The following is a 12,072-nucleotide window of genomic DNA, read 5'->3' on the forward strand; positions in this document are numbered from 1 at the left end:
ATAAGATTAATTGACAATTGGCTGTTTTCATAAATTAATTCAATATTCCTGGATAAATTACTTTTGTCAACTTCTGCTATTTATCTCTGTCAAAGGCTAGATACATCTCCCCCTAGTGTTGTTGCTCAGGAAGGTGCAGAAATAGTACAAAGCATTCCTTTTCCTCCTTCAGATGAGCAGAATGTCAATGAGTTTGCTCCAAAGGCATTAACTTCCCATACTGACAATTTTAACAGAAAGTCATAAATACTGTAGATTAGCATTACTAGGAACTAATCTGATGCCCATTACAGTACCAACATTTTGTAAACAAAAATGGCTATTTACTTAGCAGTAATTGCTCTGGAGAAGAAACGATACTTTCAAATAAATAGTCCTTCAACCAATGCATGAGGTTCTCTTTATTAAGAAATCCTTGTAGTTTCAAGGCTGCTTTAACTTTATTTACCTACCTACATTGTCAGCATCTCTTGATAATGTAGTAGACTGATTCTGCTAATTTCTATTTCACATGGATGACTCTCTTTTTCATGGAACACCTTTAACAACTTACATGGCCAGCTGCACTTTCACTAATACAGTCGCTTCCCATGCAACCATGTCCTGCTCCTCTGTTCCCCATCAATTTTAGAGAAACTCCATTCTTCACCTCATTTTCCTTGCCTCTTCCCCTGGCACTGATATACCAGTCTCAGGGCATCAAATTTGCACCCCCCCCAAATACTGAGTAAGCTGCACCAGAAAGTCAATTTAAGATCCTGTTGATGATCTCTGCACTCAAAGTGCAGATATCAGCAGTGGGACTGATGATCAGACCTTCTGTGCCTGAACAACTGAACTCTTCATTAGGTAGGCAAAGGGTTAAATAAATAGGGGATCTATGAATGCTAAGGGTGAGCTGTGGACACTTGGGAGTAGGAGGTAAAATACACACAAAAAATATTCCCACTGGGTGGTGAGGGATTATATTGCCACAGGAAGTTTACTGCCACTGGGTCAGTTATTCTTCAATGGGGACCTCTGACCTGTAAAGGTGGGGGTAATGCCTCTGGGGGATCTGTTACAAATAGGAGGGTGGGGGGTAATGACACTTGGGACTCAATTGCCACTGTGGGGGGAGGGAGAGTAATATTGCAATAATTACATATGGACAGTGGGGGATAGTGGGTGATAAACACCCTATGGGTATTTTCTTCACTAGTGTATTTAAATATATTTTATAAATATGGATTTGACAATTAAGAAAGCACCAATTCTTAGGTTACTGTTTTTTGATACATCCAACTTCTTAAATATTTTTCATATGCAATTATGCATACATCTGTAATCTAGGATATTTGACTAATATCTTATTTCAGTCAACTACAGGATTTTCTCAACTGATCAAAACTTGGATCCTGCTGAAAGAATAGTCATTGTCTTGTTACAGGTACTGTATATAACGTGTGATTTGTCTCTTACTTCTTCTCAAAATGTTTAATGTCAAACCACAGAGACCTTTTTTTTACTGAGTAGAACTTTTCTGTTTGACAATGATATGAGTGTGATTTACAATTTTTATGTTAAATTGATCACAGGGTTACACAGCCCTATTGAGGTGTGTATAAGAGCATTATGCAATTGTAACACGTAATTATGAGCTTGCCTGTGTAATATCTCATTTTGAAAAAGTGAACTTTATAATGTGGGCCTTATGTAAAGTTTGTTGTCGTGGCCGCAGCTGTGATAATATGCAAATGCTAGTTTCTGCCCTCCCCTGATATACTAGCGAGCACTAACATGGCAAGCCCAACACCTATTTCATTGCCAGTGCACAGTGTATCTCCGACTGTGGTTCTGGACACACCACCTTTGGCACACCATCATGTGCACCATTGACACTTGCACCAGCACTATGGCATTTGCAATGTGTCTGAGAATGCAGCTGCTTTTACTGTCACGCCCATGTGACATATTTTTTTGCGTTCACCTCAGACCACGTCCCAATCACCGCCCAGGACCACCCATGGTATTGCCTTACCATTTCTGATACCAGTGCCCCCATACGCAACAGCACATTTGTGCGTACATTCAGGGTAACGGATGCGTCATAAGAGATTTTAGAATAATTTGCATATGCACAGTAGCAAATAATTCCTTAACATCCCTGTCCCTGTCCTGCTTCCACATCTGTATCCAGGAAAAAAACAGCAGGACAGATACTAATCATTTGCTAAAAGCATTTATTCAGCTATACTTTATCAGGGCTTACTGGTAGTCAGATATAAACACATATAAACTCATACACAAACAGACATTTGTGACAAATTGTAATTTGCTAATTTTTCTTTATATTTTAATCTAGACATTTCCTATATAATAAAAGGCTAATGATGCTCCTCACCTCTTTGGGGGTATTCAAGTGTTTTGCATGCCGGCGGCCACTATATGGCACCTGTCGCAGGCATTACTGTTATGCAGAGGTGTAGCTAGGCGCCATGGTGCCCGGAGCAAGGGTATGTTTTAGCGCTCCCCTCCCCTGTACTGAATTGGGGGCCTAGGGGCCATTACAGACCCTGACGCTGATGTGCAAAAATCGCTATGAAGCGATTTTTGCACATCTGTGCATGCGCATACACCGGTACGTGCATGTGCAAGGTCCTAAACTGCGTTCTCTTCAAAACGCAATTTAAGACATGGAGGGTGGGCAGGAATGGGGCATCAACGCCACGTTTTGTGGGTGTTGATGCTTCGTTTTACTGGTGAGGTCTGGATGGTGCAGGCACGTTTGGACTCACAGAGCGCTGGGCATGCCCCCTCAGTGATGAAAACGGGGGTGTGGCTCACGATCGCGGGACCTCCACGGGCCACGCCCCTTTTTCGGGAGCATGCGCGGCTTTGCCGTGCGTATGTCCCTCTTTAGCAAAATCAAAAGTTGGGAGGTAGGATATATACAGTACACATATATAGTATAAATGTCTACTTTTACATTCACAGAATCCCGATGGTATAAATGTTAAAAAGGAGGAAGTAAAAATATTGAATGGCTTAGCACCCTTCTCTTTGAAAATCCCAGAGCTAGTAAGGTAAGTTTCTTTTGCAGTGGTACTCTTTGCTCACTACACTGCTTGCCTGTTTATTGGTTTCTCTTGTACTATTACATACGTTTTGCATGAGCTGTGAATGACATGTATAATTTTTTGTTTATTATTATGCTTGTCTTTTTATAGCTTTGGCATATGGAAAATTGTTGCAAAGTTTCAAGATGCACAGCAGGATGAATATTATACCCAGTTTGAAGTGCGAGAATATGGTGAGCTTTTTTCATATCAGTATAAGCCACATTTTTTTTAATTACAGCATCCAAATTGCCTCTTTTTTCCTGCCAGTATACATACGGACTGTCTGACATGCCTACTTGGATGCTGTCACTCATATAATCCTCCACCATTATCTCAATGGTGACAGAATCATATGCAGTGACAGTAGACATGTCAGTAATCATTGGCAGGTCCTTCAGTCCGGACGAAGTGTCAGCACTCGCTCCTGACTGCCCTGCATCACCGCCAGTGGGTGGGCTTGGAAATATTATCCTTTTCCTCACAGTCCCAGTTGCGGGAGAAAATGAAGGAGGAGCTGTTGATGGGTCACGTTCCGCTTGAGTTGACAATTTTCTCACCAGCAGGTCTTTGAACCTCTGCAGACTTATGTCTGCTAGAAAGAGAGATACAACGTAGGCTTTAAACCTAGGATCGAGCACGGTGGCCAAAATGTAGTGCTCTGATTTCAACAGATTGACCACCCTTGAATCCTGTCAAAGCAAATGAAGTGCTCCATCCACAAGTCCCACATACTTTGTGGAATCGCTCCGTCTTAGCTCCTCCTTCAATTTCTCCAGCTGCTCCTGCAAAAGCCTGATGAGGGGAATGACCTGACTCAAGTTGGCAGTGTCTGAACTAACTTCACATGTGGCAAGTTCGAAGGGTTGGAGAACCTTGCACAAGACGGAAATCATTCTCCACTGCGCTTGAGTCAGGTGCATTCCCCCTCCTTTGCCTATATCGTAGGTGGATGTATAGGCTTGAATGGCCTTTTGCTGCTCCTCCATCCTCTGAAGAATATAGAGGGTTGAATTCCACCTCGTTACCACCTCTTGCTTCAGGTGATGGCAGGGCAGGTTCAGGAGTGTTTGCTGGTGCTCCAGTCTTCAGCACGCGGTGGCTGAATGTCGAAAGTGGCCCACAATTTTTCGGGCCACCGACAGCATCTCCTGCACGCTCCTGTCATTTAAAAAAAAAAAATGTGCACCACCAAATTAATTGTACTTGCAAAACACGGGACGTGCTGGAATTTGCCCAGATGTAATGCACGCACAATATTGGTGGCATTGACTGATATCACAAACCCCCAGGAGAGTCTAATTGGGGTAAGCTATTGTACGATGATGTCCCTTAGTTTCCGTAAGAGGTAGTCAGTGGTGTGCCTCTTACGGAAAGCGGTGATACATAGCGTAGCCTGCCTAGGAGCGAGTTGGCGTTTGCGAGATGCTGCTACTAGTGCCACTGCTGTTGTTGCTGCAGGAGGCAATACATCTACCCAGTGGGCTGTCACAGTCATATAGTGCTTAGTCTGTCCTGTTCCACATGTCCATGGTTAAGTGGACAGTGAGTACAACTGCATTTTTTAGGACACTGAGGACACTTTTTCTGACGTCTCTGTACATTCTCGGTATCGCCTGCCTAGTGAAGTGGAACCTAGATGGGATTTGGTACCGGGGGACTCTACCTCCCACTGAACTAATGGCGGATACCGGACGCACGTCTAACACCAACATAGCTGTCAAGGCCTCAGTAATCTGCTTTGCAACAGGATGACTGCTGTCATATTTCATCTTCCTCACAAAGGACTGTTGGACAGTCAATTGCTTACTGGAAGTAGTATGAGTGGTCTTCCAACTTCCCCTCTGGGATGATGATCGACTCCCAGCAGCAACAACAGCAGCGGCAGCAACAGCAGCAGTAGGCGTACCACTCAAGGAACCTCCGGAGGAGGAATCCCGGTTAGGAGAGGACTCCTCAGTCTTTCCAGTGACATGGCCTGCAGTACTACTGACGTTCCTGACTGAGGAGGAAGTTGACGTAGAGGGAGTTGGTGGTGTGGCTTGCAGGAGCTTGGGTACAAGAGGAAGAAGGGATTTAGGTGTCAGTGGACTGCTTACGCTCTTACCCAAAGTTTCACAACTTGACACTGACTTCTGATGAATGTGCAGCAGGTGACGTGTAAGGGATGATGTTCCTAGGTGGATAACAGCCGTAACCTACTTATGATAGATTGACAGAGGCAACACACGGCTTGACACCTGTTGTCCGGATTTGTGGAGAAATAATTCCACAACGAAGAGGTGGCTTTTTTGGTATTTTGCCCTGGCATCCCAATAGGCTTTTTCATCCCACAGACAACAGGTGCCTCCCCCGGTGCCTGATTTAAACAAACCACATCCCCATCAGAATCCTCATCGTCAACTTCCTCTTCAGTGCAAGCAACACCCATATCCTTATCCTGGTGTACTTCAACAGTGACATCTTCAATTTGAATACCAGAAACTGGACTGTGGGTGTTACTTCCAGCACTTGCAGAGGGCGTGCAAATGGTAGAAGGAGCCACCTATTCCCGTCCAGTGTTGGGAAGGTCAGGCTTCGCAACCTCCGACACACTTGGACTCTCCTTGGGGATTTGTGATACCATTTTAGAACGCACAGTTCTTTGCTGTGCTTTTGCCAGCTTAACTCTTATAATTTTTCTAGTGGGATGATGAGGGCTTCCATCGTCATGTGAAGCTGAACCACTAGTCATGAACATAGGCCAGGGCCTTAGCCGCTCCTTGCCACTCCGTGTCGTAGATAGCATATTGGCAAGTTTACATTTATCCTCAGACCATTTCAATTTATTTTTTTGGGTCTTTTAACTGAACTTTGGCTTTTGGATTTTACATGCCTTCTATTATGACATTGGGCATTGGCCTTGGCAGACGATGTTGATGGCATTTCATCGTCTATGTCATGACTATTGGCAGCATCTTCAGCACTAGGAGGAAGCGATTCTTGATCTTTCCCTATTTTATCCTCCAAATTTTTGTTCTCCATTATTTTTCTGGAGTTATATAACACAATATGCGGTACAGGAGAGCGTACCTCTACACCACACAGGGCAAACCCAGTGAAAATTATTTGGATTAAATATTAATAACCCCTTTATTTGGAATAAATAATATACAGCACAGGACAGCACCACTGAATTTATATGGCAGCACTACTGGACTGGATTTATACGGCAGTACCACTTGAATTATATAGCAGTATCACTGGAATTATACGGCAGTATCACAGGAATTATACGGCAGTACCACTGGAATTATACGGCAGTACCACTGGAATTATACGGCAGTACCACTGGAATTATACGGCAGTACCACTGGACTGGATTTATATGGCAGTATCACTGGAATTATACAGCAGTATCACTGGAATTATATGGCATTATCACTGGACATATACGGCAGTATCGCTGGAGTTATATGGCAGTGCCACTGGACATATACGGCAATATCACTGGATTTATACGGCAGTGCCACTGGACATATACGGCAGTATCACTGGACTGGATTTATACGCCAGTACCACTGGATTTATACAGCAGTACTAGTGGACATATACGGCAGTATCACTGGACATATACGGCCGTATCGCTGAATTTGTATGGCAGTACCGCTGGACATATACGGCAGTTTCACTGGACTGGATTTATACGCCAGTACCACTGGACATATATACGGCAGTACCACTGGACATATACAGCAGTATCACTGGAATTATGTGGCAGTACCACTGGACATATACGGCAGTATCACTGGACTGGATTTATACGCCAGTACCACTGAAATTATACGGAAGTATCACTGGAATTATGCGGCAGTGCCACTGGATTTATACAGCAGTACCACTGGACAAATACAGCAGTATCACTGGATTTATACGTCAGTACCACTGGACATATATGGCAGTATCACTGGACTGGATTTATACGCCAGTACCACTGGATTTATATGGCATGACCACTGGAAATATACAGCATTATCACTGGAATTATATGGCAGTACCATTGGACATATACGGCAGTATCACTGGACTGGATTTATATGCCAGTACCACTGGAATTAAACTCCAGTACCGCTGTAATTATACTCCAGTACCGCTGGAATTATACTCCAGTACCGCTGGAATTATATGGCAGTACCACTGGACATATGCGGCAGTATCACTGGACCGGATTTAAAAGCCAGTACCGCTGGATTTATACGCCAGTACCACTGGACTTATACGGCAGTAACACTGCAATTATACGGCAGTACGACTGGGCATATACGGCAGTATCACTGGACATATACAGCAGTATCAATGGACTGGATTTATACTCCAGTACCGCTGGACATATACGGCAGCACAGGGACACCACCACTGGACTGATGCAGGATAACACAGCACCACTGCAATGGACTGGACTTATACAGCAGCACTGGTCTGGACTTATACAGCAGCACTGGACATATGGCAGCAGAGGACACAACCACTGTGACTGGACTGATACAGCACAAGACACTACCACTGTACTGATGCAGGACACTGAGGACAGAGACACGTCCTCTCTGTACACTCTCCAATGCCGGAGTGAAAATGGCGGCGACGCACAGCTCCTTATATGGAATCCAAACCCCGCGAGAATCCGACAGCAGCATGATGATGTTTTGCCTCGTTCTGGTTTCGTAGTCAGGCGGGAAAACCTGAGCCTGACTCGGATCCAGGCTCGGGTAGTGAAGTTCGGGGGGAGGGTTCGGTTCTAAGGGAACCGAACCCGCTCATCTCTAATATAGACTGTTAAAAAGTTTGCTGTGCAGATTGCTTCTATTTCATTTAAAAAAACAAAAAAATATGAGTTTCAGTGGGTTATTATGTACAATAAATCATATGTAGACCAGTGGCATCGCTAGAAGGTGTAGATTGTACCCTGATGTCACCCTCTGAGTGACACAAAAATGCTGACTCCTCCTCAATGCCTTGGAGCTCGGTGGTGCACTGTGACACTGCCTTGCAACAACATTGATTAACAACATTGTATGGAAAAGGCTCTTATGATAAGCACTCAAAACAGACCTAGGCTATAGTGTGTTGGAAAAATCAGCTAATGAATGGTAAATTCAAGTATGATTGAATATCTATCAGATGAAAGTGAGCAAAAAAGCCGATCTATAGGGCATTGTTTCCCAAACTGAGGGGTCTAGTCATGAAGCAGTGAAAAGAGTGGAGAAGTCAGCCTGTGGAGAAGTTGCCATGGCAACCAATCAGCTGCTCTGTACACTTGTATAGTATGCAAATTACAAATGATACTTTAATGCTGATTGGATGCCATGGGCAACTTCTCCACAGGCTCACTTCTCCAAACTTTTCACTGCTTTATGAATAGACCCCCTTAGTGCTGTGGCACCCTGAGGTGCCTCAGGGCACTTGCAAGGGTGCCCTGAGTTGGTGGTCCAGGACCAATTCAAATATATTTATGGTCAAGATCAAATGCAAAACTAGGTGGCTGCCAATCATATAATATGTGGACAGATAACAGCAAACCTTGTCCCTCAACCTATAACTGAACTTAAGGATGACATAAACACAAGCTACTTAATTTTATATTTTTTTCTGAATCTTTTAATAAGAAACGTTTGGCCTAGGGGTGCCATGAAAAAAATTCTGATACTTTAGGGCACTGTGATTCAAAAAAGTTTGGTAACCACTGTTATAGGCAAGTTTAGGGGCACCCATGGAAAGAGGTTGGTAAAAAATACTGGGGCCTAGTAGTGCCAAAGAATTGCAGCCACACCTATAACATGGTGCAGCCACCACAGCACAGCACCACATATACTGCCTACTAATCAGAGTCTAAAATATTGGTGAGAATGAAAAACACTCTTATTTGTTGGTGTTTAAGGTGCATACACACGGTGAGATTTTACCTCCGATATGGACTATAAATATAGTGCACATCGCACCATGTATATGCACCTTGCGATTCCGATGCACAGTCCTGCAGGATCGGCATCGCAATGAAATATAGTGGGTGCAGGCAGGACCAATACTTTCTATATCAGAGGCCCATACCCCCGCCGTCAATATAGTCAGTATCTGGACGCAGCACGGGTCGCACCATGTGTATATACCTTTACACTTTTGTTGGAAAGAAGCACCCTCAATGGGTGATGTATCAAGCTTTGGAAAAACATTAAATAGAATGGTTGCCCAAAACAACCAATCATTTAGCTTCTGTCTTTTCAAAGACTATGCCAGATAAATGACAGAAGCTGATTGGTTGGTCTGCTCCACTTTGTCTCTCTCCAAGGTTTCACACATCTGCCTTTCTGTGTTTGTATCATCAATGAATATGCTCAAATTTCCCAACTTAATGTGGTCACCCCTGGACTCTTCATGTGATCCTGTGTCTAACAGCTTACTATTTTCACTTAATGGGATTATCATAAATATGTGATATTCTTATCAAAAGGATCAAGAAAAGATCTCCACTTATGTAAAACCCTGTAAGCCACAATAAATATCATGCATAGGTGTAAGAAGATTCAAGATGCTAAAGATGAAAGTGTTTAGACTTGGAGCTTGATATGCCCCATTACAGTATCAGATAGCTGGAACTATAATATTATGGTTAAAGGGCCGTATTCACGGGCCAATTTGGGGAGAGATGTGTGCTATCGCTGTGAGGGGTACACACGGAGTGATCACTGCTTAAAATCTAAGCAATCTAGTCAGATTGCTTAGATTTTAAGCAACGATCGCTCCGTGAGTACCCCCCTTAAGATTCTACCTATTGACTAAAATTTCCTGTGGATAATTGTATGATTAGAGTACTACAGGGCAACATACATGAAATGGGAAGAGGACATTTACTTTGTTATTGAAACTGAATCCTACACAGCATGTAACCCTAGTATTGAAGGGAAACATGTTTTTGCTACAGTATGATTGAGTTCCCGTTTAAATGACCACTTAACGACTGTTTTTGTCAGTACTTCCAACTTTCAGTGTTGAGCTGGATACAGAGAAGAAGTTTTTTAATTATAAGGATGAAGAATTGATTGTGAATATTAAAGCCAGGTAAATAAATGCGTGTGATTATTTTCTCAATATTAAAATTAGATATCACCAGAGACGTTTTATAAAGTTACTGGGGCTTGTTTGTTGGTTTTTCAAAACAACAAAAATATTACCATAATAAAGAGTTCCATGGGGACCAAAGGAGTAAATATCATGTGTAAAACCTTTACTTCCTTGAGTTATTTGGTAGTACATACTAATAGGTTACATTCTGCACATGAGTTCTGATAAGACAACAGATCATCATCGTTTATTTTTAAAGCACCACACAACTCAGCATTCCCAGACAGTGACTTAATTCATATTAAACACAGTTGCATATACAAAGAAAAAGTAAATGAAAGTTGGATACCTGGGAGGAGCAGAGGTGTAGGTCAGTGGCAGATCACAGAGATGGTGTGTATCTTGTGGCATGAGATGTATGAAGAGGAAAAACTGGTCATGACTGAGTGAGACGGTGAAAAACCTAAATCTTTAGGGAGTATGAAGCTACTGAGAGTATTTGCTGAGTGGCACAGCGGATATAGAGTGAGGAAAATGGAATATCAATTTTGCTACAGCATTCAGAATGGACTGTAGAATGGCTAGACCAATAGGGGAGGGCCAGACCATAGAAGGTTACAATATTCATGTTGCGAGAAAAATGTGAGAATGAATATGGTTTTTATGCAGAACATCCTGAGTGAGAAAGTAGAGTATTATCACAATGTTTTCAAGACTAAGACAACAAGATAGTAGAAAAGGACTGAATGCATAGAGTGAAGCCAAGGGCAGATCAAGGATGCCATGAAAGCTTTTGGCTTGGGAAGAAGGGGAGATCTTGATATTGTCAATTGCTAGGGAGACTACAGGAGGAGTTGTAACTCTAAGAGAGCTGGTGATGAGCTCTGTTTTGACTTTAGGTAGCATTGGGATATCATTGTGGAGAAGGTAGAGTCAGATACATGAAGTAAAAGGAAGAATAGAAGTAGATTTATGTGTAATCAGTATAGAAATAATAGGGTAGGCCAAATTAGTGTTAGCCAAGAGAATAGTATAAAGAGAGAAAACAGAAGTGTAAGGGAGCCATGAGGAACTTAAAAAGATAGAGGCAGTGGAATAGATAATGTTTTAGTAGAGGAGACATTGAAGACGCATCATAAATGAAAGCAAGCAAGGTGAGAACAGTGCTTCAGTAGCCAAGGAAAGAAGGTTTTGGACAAGAAGAGGGTTGTCTGACTGTATGGAAAGTGGCAGAGGTCAATGAGAATGAGCCGAGAGATATGACCGTTTGTCTCGACGCTGAGCAGATCATTGTCACTTTAGTGAGGGAATTGTCCGTGTATAGAGAACAAACTTATTGCAGAGGGTTGAGAAAAGACTGAGTGGTAGCAAAGTGGATCAGTCAGTTATTGACAGGATGCTCAAGTAATTTGAAAGCAGAGGGCAAATACTAAATTTGATCTATTGCTGGAGAGTGTTAGGGGGGAATTCAAATATTTTGTGGGTGCCTAAGCTTAATGGGCACCCACCTGAGTAATTGAATTCTTTTACCCCTTGGGCACACATGCCAGGTGAAGCAGCGCAAAGTGGAGCAATATTTTCTCAATTAGTGCTTGATCATACAGGAGCACTTGTGCAGGTGGCAGGTCTTTTTATTGTACCAGTGTTAGGAGTTGATATTGGGAGGTAGTTGAGATGCTAAAGCTGCCTCATCTAGTGTTGTGGAGAGTGTAGTGAAACTGAGGAAGCATAATTAGGGCAGGACAGAATAGGAGTGGGTAGAAATTGCCTTAGAATATGAAGGAGCCAAGGCCATTTAGATGTTGTGTGTACAAATATTTTTTGTGCAATCGGGACTGCAGGAGGCAAGGTGAGGTAGGAAAAGATGGTATGAAGAACA

The 12,072-nt window shown here is 42.8% G+C and overlaps 1 protein-coding gene and 1 long non-coding RNA gene across 2 annotated transcripts in view; one reads left to right on the plus strand and one right to left on the minus strand.

The window, feature by feature from the left end:
• Positions 1-12,072, plus strand: part of LOC134910100 (complement C3-like) — a 465,863-nt gene that overhangs the window by 112,192 nt on the left and 341,599 nt on the right. Inside the window, exons 4-7 of the mRNA XM_063917765.1 lie at positions 1,359-1,429; positions 2,977-3,065; positions 3,210-3,292; positions 10,103-10,190. Coding sequence (XP_063773835.1) covers positions 1,359-1,429; positions 2,977-3,065; positions 3,210-3,292; positions 10,103-10,190 — 331 coding nt within the window. The remainder of the gene's footprint in view (positions 1-1,358; positions 1,430-2,976; positions 3,066-3,209; positions 3,293-10,102; positions 10,191-12,072) is intronic.
• The window catches only part of LOC134910116 (uncharacterized), a 143,474-nt gene that overhangs the window by 72,126 nt on the left and 59,276 nt on the right, over positions 1-12,072 (minus strand). The gene's annotated exons all lie outside the window — the stretch shown is intronic.

Source organism: Pseudophryne corroboree, chromosome 1 (genome assembly GCF_028390025.1).
Source record: "Pseudophryne corroboree isolate aPseCor3 chromosome 1, aPseCor3.hap2, whole genome shotgun sequence".
NCBI classification, from domain to species: Eukaryota; Metazoa; Chordata; class Amphibia; order Anura; family Myobatrachidae; genus Pseudophryne; species Pseudophryne corroboree.